Source organism: Populus nigra, chromosome 14, assembly GCF_951802175.1.
Source record: "Populus nigra chromosome 14, ddPopNigr1.1, whole genome shotgun sequence".
Taxonomy (NCBI): Eukaryota; Viridiplantae; Streptophyta; class Magnoliopsida; order Malpighiales; family Salicaceae; genus Populus; species Populus nigra.
Window position 1 is genome coordinate 6743996 of NC_084865.1, and position 18201 is coordinate 6762196.

The 18201-nt window shown below is 33.9% G+C and overlaps 3 protein-coding genes across 3 annotated transcripts; 1 reads left to right on the forward strand and 2 right to left on the reverse strand.

Moving 5' to 3' along the window:
* Nucleotides 1-618: 618 nt before the first annotated feature.
* LOC133673503 (putative pentatricopeptide repeat-containing protein At5g09950) lies at nt 619-11360 on the reverse strand. The gene is made up of 5 exons (XM_062094356.1): nt 11220-11360; nt 10651-10764; nt 10494-10549; nt 8902-9127; nt 619-4211 (listed from the first exon to the last, which is right to left on the reverse strand). Exons 1-5 carry the CDS (start codon nt 11287-11289, stop codon nt 1048-1050), a joined length of 3630 nt encoding a protein of 1209 aa, XP_061950340.1. The 5' UTR covers nt 11290-11360; the 3' UTR covers nt 619-1047.
* Nucleotides 11361-11779: 419 nt separating this feature from the next.
* LOC133673502 (pentatricopeptide repeat-containing protein At3g22470, mitochondrial-like) lies at nt 11780-13457 on the forward strand. Its single transcript, XM_062094354.1, has one exon. The coding sequence runs from the start codon at nt 12001-12003 to the stop codon at nt 13345-13347; it is 1347 nt and encodes a 448-aa protein (XP_061950338.1). The 5' UTR covers nt 11780-12000; the 3' UTR covers nt 13348-13457.
* A 610-nt stretch (nt 13458-14067) lies between these two features.
* LOC133672851 (pectinesterase inhibitor) lies at nt 14068-14610 on the reverse strand. The gene has a single exon (XM_062093395.1). It carries the CDS (start codon nt 14608-14610, stop codon nt 14068-14070), a length of 543 nt encoding a protein of 180 aa, XP_061949379.1.
* Nucleotides 14611-18201: the final 3591 nt, after the last annotated feature.

An 18201-nucleotide genomic window follows, 5' to 3' on the forward strand; every position in this document is an offset into this window, starting at 1 on the left:
CAAAGTATGATAGGGAAAATAACGAGGGAGGAAGATTGTTTATGATGGATGGTGGAGGGAAAGAGTGGGTGCTGTGTTGGTAACTGAAATAGATGCTTCATCCATGAACACTGGTGACCATTTAAGTGCATTTTGCTGTTGGTTTCCTAGTCTGTAATGCGGGCCGTACGTACAGTTCTGGAGAAATTCTCAAAACCAGAAACTTTGGCTAGTGTGTGTTTCATTCAAATAAAGGGCTATACCTCAGAGAATTAATAATGAAGCTTGTAATTGAACGGTTTTACCAGTTTCACCACTTATTAATGCTTGTCATATTCTAGCCTTCCAGTTTCAAGTTTTGGTAAAAGAAACATGGTGAGACTTGTGCCTCCATTGATCATAAAAATAGCAGGAACTTGCTCCGACTGCTCTTGATGAGACAGGCTTCCAAGTTAGGGACAGGAAAAGCTTGATCCTGTTGGTAAAATTGTTGTTGTGCAATCAAAATGTTATTATGGTTTCAGATTCCAAAAACTAATGATTCTGAAACAATTTTTAATTTGAGATTGGTCGAGATAGAAATTACCATTGGACTTGAGCCATCCTTTTCATTGTTTTTTACCGGAAGACATGAGCCACTTTATTAAATAAATAGATTTGCATTTTGCTTCTCCTTTTCAGTCCCCCAGGTTTGGGAGCTCATATACACATTACAACACAAGGATCGTTTGATGTACATCGATAAAATAATGCATGGAAAATACTTAGATCCAATTTTCAAGTTCTTTGCCTCAAGGCTATAGTCTGATTCTGGGTGTCCAGACCTTTAGATCCACTAAAAGGCTCTAATCCAGAAGGCAGGCAAGTCATCTCTGCTTGATGACAGAGAACTGGATTTACCAGCTTCTGATGATTCCAAATCCTCTTTCTACACAAGCACACATGAACCAATTCTTGTTTCCCCATGCCATGATCATGAAACTAGGCATGACGATTATGTTCCATACCTGATATTAGATTAATGCAACTCCGATACCCTAAGTTACCAATAATAGATTAATAGCTCAATTACCAATAGTCAGTACATGAACATTGGCCACCACTAAACTGATGAAACCGATAAGGGTCTCGTAATACGATTTTCCGCCCAAGAATTCCACTAACAAGCTTATATACAGAATGACAATCACCACAAACACGAAGGTTCTTGAAAATTTTAAGAGTTGAACCTTCAGGAGAACTGATCAAGCCATATGCCAAGGCGAGTCGCTCGCTATGGTTCCAAAGATTGTGCTCCTTTTGTTCTTCATCTGTATCTTGCAAGGCATAGCTTGTATCAGGGACATAGCCTGCTTCTTTAATCATCTTCTTAAGTTCTTCCAACTTTGCATATATTTCACTAGCCTGTGGATGGGACTGGTCTCCCATTCCAAATAAACTCCACTTGTTCTTCAATTTGACCCAACTGCACGCAGGTTTCTTCTTTATTTTATTTAATCCCATTTGCCTCCTGATTTTCTCTACATCTTCCCATTTCCCAGTGGTTGCACAAATATTTGAATAGAGAACATAAGCAGAATCATCCGAGGGGTCCAACTTCAAAAGATTTTCTACAGCTTTTCTTCCAAGCTCCAGATTGCCATGGGTTTTACATGCTGCCAATAAACTCCGCCAAACATGATCAGTTGGTGAAACTGGCATTTCCTTAATGAAAGTTTCAGCCTCGGCAAACCTTCCTGATCGTCCAAGAAGATCAATAATGCATACGCAATGCCCAATTTTTGCTGGAATACCAAACTCTTTTATCATTGAATCATAGTACGCCAGACCCTCCTCCACCATACCCCCATGACTGCAGGCAGAAAGAAGAGCAACAAAGGTAACATGATCTGGTTTTACTCCAAGATTTATCATCTCATGAAAAGTTTCCTTAGCCTTTTCAAAAAACCCATGTCTGGAAAAAGATGACGTCAATATATTCCATGATAACCGTGACCGGTCGATTGGTCGAGGAATTATTCTTAACACATCATCAATTTCCCCACATTTTCCATACATATCCATTGTGGCACTTGCAACAAAAGGATTTGAGTCACAACCAAGTTTGACTGCCAAACCATGAAGCTGCTGGCCTTCCTCCAATATTGCCAGCTTGGCAGCAGCAGCAAGGCATTCGGAAAAACTAAACTGATCCACATTTACTCCGGCACGCCTCATCTCCAGAAGGAATTTCAGAGCCTCTTCCATATGACCATGATGAGCATTTGCTGCCATCATAGCATTCCATGCACTAGCATTCTTAGAAGTTAACCTGTCAAATATGTTGTTGCTCGAATTAAGATCACCACACTTAGCATACATTGTTATAAGTGAATTCTGTACATATTCATCAGACTGAAATCCTGTCAGAATTATAAAAGCATGGATGGGCATCCCGTGTTCCAATAGATCATTAGGAGCCAAGCAAGCACCAAGAACATTTGAAATTGTAATATAGTTTATAGGTACACCTTCTTCTCTCATCAATTTGAATGCTTTTAATGCCTCATCTGGTTCTTCACTGTCCGCATGACCACCAATGAGAGCATTCCAAGTTACTCCATCTCGCTTAGGCATTGTTTGAAATACCTTTTTTGCTTCAATCATTAGACCAGACTTTGCATACAGTGTAACCAATGCATTGCCAACAATCACATTTTCATGAAGACCAAAATGAATTACAAGGGCATGAAGAATCTTGCCTTCAGTGGCAAATTCAGGATCTGAACATGCAGCCAATGCACTTGTAAAGGTCACATAATTCGATCCTCTTCTCATGTAAAACATTGTAGCAAGAAGTTTCAGGGCATCCAGGCAGTTCCCATCCTGAGCATAACAAGCCATCATGGAATTCCATGAAATCATATCCTTCTCCACCATCCCTTGGAATACCAATTCTGCATCTTCACATCTTCCAGCATCAGAGTACATGGTTATTAGAGTATTGGATGCACAAACATTTGAGTTCCACCCAAATTTCAACACCAAAGAATGAATTCCTCTGCCCCACTTCAAGTTATCCACAGAACCACAGCCTGCTAACATAGTTGAAAGTGTAGTAGAATTTATTTCCTTGTGAACACGGAACATCCAAGAAAAACATCTTAATGATTCCTTACAAAGACCATTACGTATGTATGCCGCAATCATTGAGTTCCATGATATCGTGTCATGTTCATCCATGCCACTAAAAACATAGCAAGCTTCTTCCACGCTACCAAAATAACCAAACATTGATATAAGAGAGTTTGCAACTGAAACGTTAGTTTCTAATCCATACTTTATTACATGTCCAAGAACTTGATAACCCAACAATTCATTTTCAAGTGACACACAAGAACTAATCACAGAAGACATTGTGTTGTCATTGCAACTCATTCCTTCAGACCTCATTCGCCGATATATATTCATTACCATGCTTGGTTCTCCATAGTCTACATAAGCAACCATCAATGCAGTCCAAGAAACTACGTTCTTATAAATCATCTCCTGAAAGACCTTCATTGCATCTGCAGCCAATCCATAATTTCCATATAAATGCACAAGCGAAGTGCCAACAAAAACATCACTCAGAAGACAAACTTTAACAATAAAGCCATGAACTTGAACCCCTTCAATAAGCATCCATTCTGACCTCTCACAGGCCGTTACCAAACTAGCAACAGCAATCCCACTTGGCTTAACCCCAAAATCCCTCATTTCATTAAAGAACCGCATCGATTCCCTGTAAGAACCCGCACGAACAAACCCCGAAATCATATTATTCCAAGAAGCATCATTTCTTTCAGACATTTTATCGAACAGGTAACGAGAAAAACCTATATGGCCAAACTTTGAGTACATATTAATCAAAGTGTTACTGTAGAACACGGTTAAATTGACTAATCCCTTGATGCAAAGTGCATGTAAAGCTTTTCCAGTAACTTCTTTGGTGATTTGAGAGAAACCCTTCTGATAAAAACAGGAGATTTCGGGGTTTGGGTGGTTTAAGAGGGAAACACATGTCCCATAATGTCTGTTTGTGTTCATGTTTGTGGGTTCTTCTTCTATGATTCGGCATTCTAAGGAAATTTTTGAGATGGATTTTGGGTTTAAGGTGTACCGGCGGGAAAAAATGGGGGGTATTAGTGGAGGCTTGGGTTTGAAAGTAGAGAGTTTTCTGCAGCACATAGCCAGGTTTAACAACTTGTTTTGCCCCGGAGAGAGGCTGAGAAAAAGCAGTGTACGCTCGTACGAGCTCTTACAACCTTGATGGTGACATTCACCATAATATACTACTGAGATTTTCTATATTGATACAGAGTCATCATCCATTTACCATAAAAGTTAGATCTTAGTTACCTTGTAAATCTCAAAAAGACGTCTTTTTAATTTTTCTTTTCAATAAAACAATGATGTTTCGAATTTTTCTTTTTTTTTAAAACCATCAATTTAGAAGGGAAAATCTTTAAAGTTGACTTGGTAAGTAAACTGGGTTTGATCGAGTTGATCTTTAAACTAATTTGAAATAAAACTCCATCCATGTGAGATTTCGAGTCTATAAATTATTGGGACGACTTCACTCAAGATAATGAAATCTAGCAACTGTTAAAAAATAGCTCAGGAAGTGGTTGCACTCTCTTAAAACAGGGTGATCAAGTATTCAATAGAAAAACCTTATTAAGAAAAACATAAAAGGAACCATGGTTTCATTATGCATACAAACACCAAACATTGTGGTTTTAAATAATATAATAATTATTTTTTCATAAAAATTATTGAATTAATTTTCAGGGTAATATAGTTTTTTGCATATCATTTTTTTTCAACTTTAAAGCATATTAAAATAATTAAATTACTTTTAAAAGAACAAATTATTTAAGTAGGGTCTAAGGTTTTTTTTTTGTTTTTTTCCACTATTCACTTTTTGAAGCACATTAGAATAATTACATTACCTTTAAAAATAAAATTTCTTTAATAGGAGTCTAAGGGTTTTTATATATATTTTCAGCCGAGTTTTTTTTTTTGTTATAATCAAATTGATTTAGGGGTAATTTGATAATTTAATAAATATAAATATTATTTTAAAAGTAGAAGTGGTTGATGCACGCATTGCACATATTAGAGTGTGGATTATTTTCGTATTATTTGGGCGACGCGTGTAGGGGCATATGGAGAGAAAATGGTGGCTTCTAGGGCAATGTTTGAATTGCCTCGATGACCCTTCCACTCTCCATGCGGCGTGTATGGCTTACTGACTTCTAATTTGGCATCGATGACCTTTTCCCCCTTATTTTCTCTCTTGTAAACTCCAGGATAAAATGAAAATAATAATATAATAAAAATTAAGGTGTAATGCAATGAAATAAGAAAAAGAAAAGAAAAGAAAAGAAAAGGGAGTTAAGGAGATTAAAAAAAAAGAGAGTTTATGGCTGAAAATGCTCATTTTTTCAATAGCGAAAACGGTTTAGCTGTTTTGAGAAATGACTAGACTGATTTACATAAACTAGTCGAACCACTTTGGCTGTTGTCTCTGTTATAACCTGATGGTTAGCAATAAGAGGGGAAAGGGCAATTTCACATAATCTTCCATTACTTTTATACTTTCAAGACATGCTCCAATCATCTTTGTTTTTTTGTTAAACTTTGTTGGAAGGGCTGATTGAATACCCGATCATTAACCTGTCAACACAACCAAACTCATATACATCTTGCTCCATTACATGTTATTATTATTACAAAAAACATGACCTACTACTTGGCACAATGTTGTAAGATACCTAAAAATTTACTCAATATCAAACACAATATGCTTTATACACAATGATTATTTGCTACTGTTTCTTTTATATATTTACCACATTAATTATAAGACAATTAATTTTTTATTTTACCTTTAACCTTATAAATCAGTACAATTAGCACAAATTAAGGACATACCAATATCATCTCTAGCCCAAACTAGACATTTGTTCCATTACTAAATTAACTGGTCTCTCTAATCACCCATTTATTAGGGCACTAGTTTCATTAATTAGGGTAACTAGTTTTTCTGATTGCTTATTAACTAGGGCACTAATCTCATTAATTAGGGTAAATATTTTTTCAAATAGCTCATTAATCAAGGCATTAGTCTCATTAACTAAAGTAACTAGTTTCACCGTCCATTGCTAGGCACTAGCTTCATTACCAGATAACTAGTTCCATTCATATTAATATGAAATTAAGAACATATTACGTTTAACGTATTTGCCATTACTTGGAATAATGAATTTGTTGAATAAGATATCAAAGTGTCAAACACCTTTTTCACAATAATATTCGTTCACCTGTAAGCTAACTCACATGTCAGTTATTTTAAAGCTGACATTTTAAAGTTCTCTTATATATATATATATATATATATATATATATATATATAGTAATTTTAACTCATCCAATAAGACATACTCATTATATAATGCGTATATATCTTTAAGGGTTGTTACAATAATTATGTATTTAAATATGTTTTGTCTCATAAATTAAGAGTTGTTACATTAACTCGGGTTTAGAAGATTTGCTCAGGTTTACTTAGTTTCTGCTTTATACATAATGATTATTTACAACTGTCTCTTTTATATATTTACCACATCAATTATAAAATAATTAATTTTTTATTTTACCTTTAACCTTACAAATCAGTACAACTAGCACAAATTAAGGATATACCAATATCCTCTCTAGCCCAAACTAGACATTTGTTCCATTACTAAATTAACTGGTCTCTCTAATTACCCATTTACTAGGGAACTAGTTCCATTAATTAGGCAACTAGTTTCTCTGATTACCTATTAACTAAGGCATTAGTCCCATTAATCAAGGTAAATATTTTCTTCAATAGCTCATTAACCAAGGCACTAGTCCCATTAACTAGGGTAACTAGTTTCACCGTCCATTACTAGGCACTAGCTGCATTACCAGGTAACTAGTTCCATTCATATTAATATGAAATTAAGAACATATTACATAATGTATTTGCCATTACTTGGAATAATGAATTTGTTGAATAAGATATCAAGGTGTCAAACACCTTTTTCACAACAATATTCATTCACCTGTCGGCTATTTTACATGTCAGTTATTTTAGAGTTCTCATTACTACACACACATATGTAATTTTAACTCATCCAATAAGACATACTCATTATATAATGCATATATATTTTAAGGGTTGTTACAATAATTATGTATTTAAGTATGTTTTGTCTCAAAAATTAAAGGTTGTTACATTAACTCAGGTTTAGAAGATTCGTTCAGGTTTACTTAGTTTTTTTTCTCTTTTTGTTTAAGCTAAAGTTTTTTCAGTTTTATTCTTAAACATTTATTTAATTGAATATTGAGCTCCGTTTTATTTTTTTTATCTGTCATATTTGGTTCCAATTCTTTTGATTTTTATTTGTTTTATTTGAGATAATTTTTAAAATTGATTTTTTTTACCACTTCATCGTCCTTCTTTTTTGTTTTCTATTCGATCCTCGCTCTTTTGATTACCATTTTTTTTTACTTTAGTGATTTTTTTAAATTGATTTGTTTCTTCTAATTTTATCATTCAACATTGAAATTAGTTGGTAATTGAGCTTCTTGATTGAGCTCGTATCTGGGATTTCATGGGTTGGTAATTTTACATATTAACCCAAATTTAGAAGATTCGCCCAAGATTTGGTTGATTTTTTTAAGCTCATATTTTTTTAATTTCATCATTCAATATTTATTTAATTGGAGATTAAGCTCCATTTCTTTTTTATTTTCTTTCTATTGGTTTTTTTACTAATTCTGAAAATAACTTAGGTTATCTTGGATCTTTTTATTTGTTGTTCTATATTAAATTTAGCTTTTTAAAAAGAAATCTTGTTTAAGAATTAAATTAAATTAATTGATTAAATATATGCATGAGATGCTCACTTCATATGTTTTGTCTGGTTTACTTTTCGGGTTGTTGCTCTTATGACGCATACAGCTTCTTTCGATGTCATCATATAGCCTTTCACATTTGACGTTAAAATTGTCTTAGTGAATTCTTTCTGGTAATGAGGTGGTGTCCATGATGAAGCGATGATGAGTCTCCAACAAACTTATTTTTTTTTCTTCTAAATATGATATCGAGACTCAATTTTTATAGTTAATTATTACTATTTTTTATTTTATTTATTTTCAATGTTTTTTTTAATTATATTATTAAACTAACCGAGTTTATTGAATAATTTCTAGTCAATAACTTAGGTTTTAGATTTTTTTATTTTTTTAAAAATACATTAATTTTTTTTTATCCAGTCCGTAATACATATCGAATCACCTATGGAGTTCAACAGAAACTCTTAAAAATATAGGAAAATCATTGTGTTGGTAACGTGGATGATGAATCTGTGTGCTATGGACTTCCACGGTTCATCTTGGCGCCTCTTCTTTTCCCTTGTATAATTAATTCGAGTGCACGTCACTGAATATTTAATTGGTGAAGAGCTTTGTTATTTCACGGCCGAGGACACAGACCCTCTCGGACTCTTGGCTCTGTTCATTCGATTCAGTTGACATCATATTGTGGGAAGGTAGCAACACACTCGGAACACAATGCGTATTTTCAGTGGTAAAGTTCCCCTGATACTGATTCAACTCACTCGTAACAGTCCTTGTATCTGCTTTCCTTAAAGTTGAATAACGACTCTTCTTGAAAATTGAAATGTATCAAACGCATCAAGCAAGTGTGTGTGCCCTACAAGCAATTCATTGAATGGCCCAAAATGCCAACATTCTAACATAAGTTGATTCAAAAGTATGTGTTCTTCGGTGTCGGAAGAACAGGATACAGAGACATACAGAAACAAAGCAAAGCAAACCACCGGTGCTATTTTCTTTTCTAACGCTTGAATGCCCAGTTATGGGCACTCCGAGGTGCGCTTGAAATGCCCTCATAATATCGAGACTCAAGCTTCTGAGAGTTCCAGTCTTTGACAAAAACTGAAAACAATTCTCGTGCAGACTCAGACGAAAGATCAGAGAAAAACATTTTCTTCTTCTCTTTTAGCCATGTAGCGAACTCATTATTCTTGGAGAAGTAGTCGTCATTGGACAGCTCTTGAAACTCCGATTTCTGAGGGGACAAAAATTAACAGCAGACATTAGTGAAATAATGTTTAAACACTATAAATAAATCTATAGATGCTGACCATCCAACATCACATTCAAATTCAAATATATAACACCTGAAAGTTCCACACTAATTTGTCAACTTTCAGCACTTCAAATTTTGACATTGTATACCTATGATAAAGATATAGGATGTGTATGACACAAAGATTTCCTACTTTTGACTGCTCTAATCAAGAACTTCCAATCTAAGCAAATTCTTCCTAGCATAATACTCCATGCTTAATCTGCATCAAAGACAGCCAAATTAAGTGCAATCACTGTTCCAGCCATTTATAGAATTTAGGAATTATTTCCACTTTTGGAAAAGGATGCTGCCTTGGCCTATTTACTTGTACCACCATTAACAGCACCCAAGTAAAAATTTGAACAGATTTTACAAATAATCAGGCCCTAAAATCTCCTGACTTCAAAAGAATTAGTACTTTTGCCATTGAAATAAGGAAAACTGCATTTAGCTATTACATAGGTAGAGCTTAGCGCCATGCATTACATGAAACAAAGGGCATTTAGAACTATCTTCCATTTTGCTGTGTAGGGCCCGATAATTGATGTGTAGATTAAGAATTATGTTCAAGTTTGCAGAGTACAATCAAAATTCTTCCGCAGCCCAAGGACAATGGCCATGCAAGCGGTGGATACAACTTGCAAAATCAAGTTTCCAAAACAGTAATTTACTCTCTCTGTAACTGAGTATCATTGCAGAATAAGATTTCTTTATAATGCAACACACAAGTGGATTTTTTTTTCCTGTCACCTGATATCACATCACCAAATAGTACATCTAGCATTATTTACGACCGCCTACACATCTGCTGAGGGAACTAACTAGTCTCCCCATTTAGATTTGCTTTTACTTAAGCTTACACAGTTAGGAATTCTAGATGTATCTCAATCAAAAACTCATTGCAAAGCCTCAGATACTAATACAGCACAAAGAGAAACTATCAAAATCGACTAAAAGTGAATTCTATTAACATTGTAGTTTTTGTTACATTTAAATTATCAAAATCGACTTGCACCAACTCAAACTTATTTCACATTTTATCCAAACATCTATTTCCCGGAATATCCTACCATTATAAGAACTGAAATTATTCAAAATCACAATCTATAGCTTCATAAATAAAACACACTCTTCCATTCAGGTTTAGGTGCACGAGTTGGTAAAGGGAAGGGTTAATGACACCAAGGTTAAAAATTCATAGTACCAGCAGCAGCAGCAGAATCAAAACCCCAAATACATTCACAAATCACAAAACAAGAAAATATCAAGCTAGCTTCAAGATTACATGCTTAACAAAACATACCGAGTGGTGATCCCCTTTGTGTCGTTTACTTTTGTGCTTATCCTTAGACTTCTTCTCTGAGGCAATGAATAATAGCTATGTGAAGGCAAAACAACAGCGTTGATAGTACTTAATGCTTCACATACATAACAAACACAAAGAAACTACAAAAGTATACCTTTATCAGAGTGGTGCCTATGAGACTTCTTGTCCTTTCTCTTCTCTTTCTTATCACTCTTTCTATTTCTCCTTTCATCATCACTTCTCCGTCTTTTCCTTCTTCTTCCTTCATCTACACATTCACAATCAATGCCAAATTTAGAACACAACATAACAATCCCATCTTCTGTTTGGTTGCTGATAAAACAAAGAGAAAGAAGAAATTCCTACTGTTTGAGACCTTAAAGACCATAAGAAAATCATATTCTTTTTTTTCCTGATAAAACTACTGACATAATTGTGGTGGGTTGTTCCATTTAATTCAAATCCGGGCAAGAAAAGGCTCCGTTTGGTTGCTGAGAAAGTGCAGGAAAGCAAACAATTTTCACATTTGAGACCAGTAGCACATAAAAATCCGGACTTTTGGGTTCCTACTGCAACTCATAGCTTAATTGAGGTGGGTTTTCATTTTATAAGAAGCCCAAAAATGAAAAGATATTATATCAATTCAGGATGCTTTCAATTTTCGTTTTCCTTTTCATTTTCTCGAGAAAAAAAAACAGAAAAGCCCCCCAAAAAAATGAGAACCTTCAGATGAAGACAGAGAGGAGGTTCTCTTCCTGCTCTTCTTCTCCTTCCCCTTCCCGTCGATTCCCATTTTCGGCGAAAAAAGTTTTGTAGGAGAGAAAAGTTACGGGCAGCACATAACGAGAGGAGATTGAAAATTGTAAGAGAAACTTGAGAACACGAGTTTATAATCCGACGTAAGAAGACGACTGAGAAGCTCTTTACGGATCAAAATGGATTGGAGCCCGGACTCTTATGTTGGCCGGAACTTGAAAAAGTCTGAAATTCTTGTCGGTGCCTCAAGTTTTGAAGGCCAAAATCTGAAAAATCTGTTTTTTTTTTTTTTTTTTTATGAGTTCGAGTCTTGTAGTTTAAAGTATTTATATTAAAATAATATTTTTTTATTTTTAAATTTTTTTTAAAACACGATTTTAATTATATTTTCAAAAACTGCTTTTGATTTGATGAAAGAGTGAAGCGTCTCAATGAGAAAATATATCCACAGCACAACAATTTGTTTTCCATTCCTATCAACCTAATAGAAATAAATCAATTTAAAAAAAAAAATTTAACTTGGCGAAATGTGGCTTCAATCGAAGTAGTAGACATGAAAACCTAACCCATCTATTTCTATTTTTTGTAAAAAGGACCATTTGGAATCTTGTATCCTAAATAAGATGTTTCCTTCCGCACCTGGGGTCCAGTCTGTCCGCTCTGCTCCCTCTCTTACTGTGTTCTTCACTTGCAAATCCTTCATCTGCATCAAGGGAAAAAACAGAGAGGTTTTGTAGAGCAAATAAAGATGACGGCGGGGAACATGACTCGAGCAAGTCTTTTTCCCACGAAAGATTCAAAATCTCATCTTCAACGCCAAATGGGTATGGGCTTCTTCTCTTCTTTCAGTAGCAGTCGTAGGAAGGGCTACTTTGGTAACCTTGATAATGCTTTAGCTTCATTTAATCGCATGCTTGATAGGAATCCTCGGCCTCCTATTATCGAGTTTAATCGGTTATTATCTTCAGTTGTGAGGATGAAAAAATATGAGACAGTTGTTTCTTTGTTCAAAGAAATGGAATTTAGAGGAATCAAATACAATGTTTGTACTCTTAGCATTTTGATTAATTGCTTCTGCTTCTTGCATCATGTGGATTATGGGTTCTCTGTTTTTGGAAAGACCCTTAAATGTGGTTTTAAGCCTGATGTTGTAATATTTACTACCTTGATAGATGGGGTCTGTAGGATTGGGAAAACCGAGGTGGCTGCTGGGTTGCTTAAGGAAATGGGACTTGTAGGTTGTGTTCCAGATGTTGTTACTTGCAATTCGCTAATGCGTGGATATTGTTCGCAAGGGAAAATCGATAAGGTTAGAAAAATATTTCATTTGATGGCGAGTAAAGGTCTTAAACCTGATGTTTATAGTTACAGTATCTTCATCAATGGGTACTGCAAGGTTGAAAAAATAGATGAGGCTATGGAACTTTTTGATGAAATGTCTCATAGAGGTGTGGTGCCTAATGCGGTTACTTATAATACTCTGATAAAGGCCTTGTGTCAAGCTTTGAGACCTCGGGATGCACAAGTGCTTTTCAGGAAGATGTGTGCTTGTGGCCTTTCTCCTGATATATTAGCTTACTCTACTTTGCTTGATGGGTTCTGTAAACAAGGGAATCTTGATGAGATGTTGGTGCTATTTCAAGAGATGCAAAGACGTCTTGTGAAGCCTGACTTGGTAGTCTACACCATCTTAATTAATGGAATGTGCAAGTCCAGAAAGGTTAAAGATGCAAACGAAGTACTTTCTCGACTCATTGTTGAAGGGCTTAAGCCTGATGTTCATACCTACACTGCATTAGTTGATGGGCTTTGCAGAGAAGGATCACTAATTGAAGCACAGAGACTTTTTAGAAAAATGGAAGAGGATGGCTGCATGCCAGGAAGTTGCTCTTATAATGTCCTTCTCCAAGGATGTCTCCAACACAAGGATACATCAACAGTAGTGCAGCTTATCCATGAAATGGCTGATCGAGGATTCTATGCAGATGCTGTCACGAGAAACTTTCTGAAAGATTTTCTACCCGGCAACGACAGTCCTGCAATAAAACAACTGCTAGGACTCTTTGAAGGGCATCAAGGTGTGAAGATGAAGTAGGCTTTGAATAGTTGGTGCTGCTTTGATCATTGTGGCAAACTAAAAGTTAATAGATCTATTAACACTGTAGTTTTTGTTACATTTGATTTAACACCGAGGGCTTTTGTACTCGTTGCATTTACATCATATTTGTGCTCTATATATATAGAGCACAAATATCATCTTTTTGACCTTATGGGCACTGATATTATTTTTCTGACCTTGTAGATGCTTGTAAAAAAACAAGAAATACAAACTGAATTAGTACATTTATTTCACCAAAGAAGTTGAAAGTCTCTGTCTGTGTGCTCGCTCACGTAAAGCTTTTGTTCCTGTATCTCTTCCCCAAGCACCTTCATGAATGAAAATAAATGGAAGAAACTCTATTTACTAGAGAAAATTCCAAACATTATCATTTCTGGATAAAATATGATAGTTTTGAGTAATTCCAAAACTACAAGTCGCTTGTTTTGTTCACAACTGATTGTATGATTTTCATCATGACTGCTCATTTAAGACAGCTCTGTCAAAAGGATTCAGACTAGCCATATTGATTTCAAAAAAGCAAAATAAAAATCACCTAACCATAGAAAAGATTTAATTTTATTTCCCCTTTCATCTCAATTACAGGAATGAACATGATATAGTAGTAGTGCTGCTGCACATCATATAGCTGATGAGAGATTGAATACATCATGTATGCAGTAAACACCCCGGCCCGTATTCATTTCATTTTAAAACTTAGAACCTATCAACAATTCTGAGAGCAGCCTCGGAAAGTGCTTCATAAACCCTCATCTCATAAACAACAAGACTAGGAAGTTTCCATTTGGATTTCTCAAAGGTTTCCCTGCAAAAGAGCTCATATTTAAGTGCTGACTTGACACCGGAATTAGCCTTATCATAATCACCAATCTTTAACAAAGAAACAGCCTTCAAAAGATTCTTGTTTGCTTTCACATAACCTTTGCTACAACTATGACATGCAGATTTCAGCTTCTTGTCTTCTTCTTTAGAGGCTAGCCTTGTCATGTTGGATGCCAAGGTCTTCGAATGACTGCTTAGACAGTTTATGACAATGGTAGCAATTCCTACCTTGTCAGCATGTGGAGCTCTGGGGTCAGATTTCAGGCATTGGATGCATAGTGTTGGTGTTTCTGCATGACGACATTGTAGCTTGATTAAGTTATCATCAGCTTTAACAAGGGTGTGGGTGCCAAACAAGACGGGGGAAAGGGCTGCAAGAAGAACAAGAAAAAGGACACGATGAATGAAAGAAGCCATTGTTTCAACATGAACTAACGAGTCTTGTGGTTCAGTGCATGTTTCTCTCGTGATATATATATATATATATATATACACTAAGAAATGTTTTGAGAAGGGTAGTTTCAGAACCAATAATCACAAATTTGGTGTTTTTATTTCGTCAAAATTTCTATTGGAGTTTGTGTACATGTAAGAATATTTATTTTGAGATCCAACCCATCATCTATGTTTGAGAAGGTTATTTTTAAAACCAAAATACATGATTGATCATTTTTCAAAAATAAAAGAGCTAAAATAGAAAAAATAATAATTAAAGTTTAGGAACTCCAAGATGGTGTGTGGGATCAAAATTACTGAGTGGACTCCATTATTTGAGTGGGAAGAAAATGCATTTTACTTGTCAGAGAAACGCTCAAGGTGGAGTCATTAATTGACAAACAGGCAATTTACAGGTTGGAGATAAGTTGCAGTTACACTTCTCTTTCAAATCCCTTTACGGAACAAAAAGACAAGCTTACAATATTTCTGTTTCACTTTTGCTCTTGAGGAGATGCAAGTTGCAACCCATAATTGGTGGTTCGCGAGCTATCATTGGTTTAAAAGACAAGCACTAGTTTCTATAGAATTTCAGGTTTTCTGACTCTTGACATTCTCATTGTCGCAGGAGCATCATCTATATATATGAGTTGATTAGGATTGATAGAAGTAAGATTGAAAAAGAAATCGTTGTTAATTAGAAAACCTTAATTTGTTTTTTATTATATTAAAAACAATATAAAAATTACCATAAAATATTATTTATAAGATAAGTGTATTTTATTACAAGTGTACTTACATACTAAAGGTTTGACTAAAATGATAAGTGTATTTTATTATTGATGTTAAAAGAATATATAAACTTAAAACAGTCATTTGGCACCTACACCTAACAATAGAAATTTTCAAAATACAAGTGTTGGACCCTGAAAACAATAATATTTAATAGGGTTTTAATTTTTTTTTATTTAATTATATTTTTAATAGACCAGTTTGATTTAATCATTAGTCTAATTAAAGGCTTAAATTAAAGGTTTAATTATGTTTCAGGATTAATTTGGGTTAAATCAAAAGATTTAATTAGATGCAATGACTTAATTATACTCTTAATGAGTCAAATTGATTTTATTAAGGACTTAATTGGTGAAAAATCAAGTTTTAAACCTTAATTTGATTTTAATTAAGAAGATTGAAATTGTAGATGATCAAATTTAATTTTTATAAAGTCAAATAATAGAAATCATGGAAAAAATTAGAAGAAAATCAAAATCAGAGGAGTCAATTAAGAGTTAAATTGAAGAAATTCATAACAAATAATTTTTTTCTAAAAAACCTGTAAAATAAGATACCAAATTCAATTGAAAACTTAGATGAAATTAAAAAAAGTTTTAAGATCAATAAGAAAAAAAAATTGAAATTATTTAAAACTAAGATGGAAAATACGATGAAATCATGAGATGTTTTTGAAACTTTACAGGAATAAAATTAAATTAATTTTTAAAATTAAAATTTAATTAAGAATATAATTGGATAAATAAAAAAATTAAAAGATAAATTTTTTTAAAAAATTAAGCCTAATTCAAATCTAAAATGCCAAACGATGTAATTTCATTTAAATAAATTGGTTAAATAAATCAAACAATATGTTTTGTATAAAACGGCTTCGTTGTGTTAATAATAATAATAATAATAATAATAAGAAAAAGAAAAAGAAAAGGGAAGAAAAACAACGTCGTTTTAAGGGCACTATAGATTGTCCTCCACCTCCCCGTGAGAAAGAACAAATTGGTCGCTGATGGTTCATCATTTTGCAGGATTTAAAACTCCTATGCACCACTGTGAACTCTTTATTTACACAGACCGACAACTCCTCCTCCAGCACTGTGGCCTTCACTCTTAGCCCTGCCACCGTGCACTAGCATCACAACAAGCTGCACTTCTAGTGGCAACCTTCTCTCCTCACAGCAGCATCACGCCACTACGAACGACATCACCGCCTGACACCTACACTAGTTTCAGTCTCCTCTAGTGTGGGCTGGATTAAGCCCAGCCCCTATGGCTGGGGTAGCCTGTTTTGTTTTTTTAAATGGAGTTGTTGGGCCGTCTTCTAGCCCAACTCAACCAGGATAAGCTTTAGCCTCGGCCTAATCATCCCAGCTTTTAGGTTATAAGTGTATTTACCAAACACACTATAATATCTTTTTTTTTAATATTTAGCTTGTTTTTATTTTAATACTTAACCAAACAAAGATTTAAAAAATCCAAACAATTCTGAAAACTTTCAAGGACCATCTTGAAATTATTTTTGGATCTCAGGCGTGTTTTCATGATATTTTTGCTTAATATCGAATTGTAGACTTACATTATAAGATATAAATTCAGTATTAAAAATATTTGATTTTTCTCTATGAAACAAAATTCAAAAATTCAAAAAACTTTCCTTATTTCAAAAATAGAAAAAATATGTTTTGTTTTCATGCGTACGATTAAATTCTAAAAAATATTTATGCATATTTTCTAAAAAAAAACTTTTATTTAAGAATTATCCATTAGAATTAGACTAAAATTTCAAAAATAACATAAAATTTAATTTGTTTAATTCAAGATATGAATTTTACAATATAATGCATACTCTCGGTATTAAATTAAATAAATTAAAAACAATAAATATTAGGAATAAGCTGTAAACTTTATTATTTGTGAATATAAAATTACATTGTAAAGTATATCTTTAGATATTAAAGATACAAAGTAGGAAATAAATGTGATGCTAAAACTTGGACCCTAAAGCGAATAAGATTTAACCTGATAAAGTAGAAACTTTCTAAAAAAGAGAGATTTGCTTTGAACCTTAGATAAGACCAGTAAATAGAAACATGACTTCGATTAACAAATATCTAATTAGTACTTAAAAGTGTATTTTTATCAAGGTTTTATATCATTATTTTGCACTTGTAGTATCAATAACTCCTTAACTAAAACATGTTTTATAATAACAAGTCTAATACCATAAGATACCTTTAATTTATGGTAAATGTTCATCTTAAATGCAGGCCCATCACATAAATGAAAGGATTGATTGATGAGTTTAAGTACTGAAATTGAAAGGATAAAGAGAGGGCCAAAATTAGAAAAGAGATGTTGGTTCAGTCCAAACTGGAACATTGTTCGGTCATCGGGTCATATCTGGAGCTGTAGATCTTGGATTTAGGTCTGCTTTATATGGATGGAAAGCTAAGGCATGGGCTTAAAACTTTCATGGGGGTTTAAGATTTAAAAAGGATGTTTTCAAGTCCAAATTATAGGAACAACAGAAAAGTCTGAATCTGTCCTGTAGCCTAGACACTGTTCAGTGTTCAACCCATATCTCGAGTTCTAGAAGTCCAAATAACCTCAATTTTTTTTCCTAGAAAGCCAAGACAATTTTCTAGAACTTTCATGACAAGTCTGTTTTAATTTTGACGTTAGCAATGACGTTTTATTCAGACAAGAAGATAAAGATTGTCACCAAGTTAAGAGTTGGCCACTCACTCAACAATTAGTCATCAAATTAATAGTTTCAAATTTTAGCCT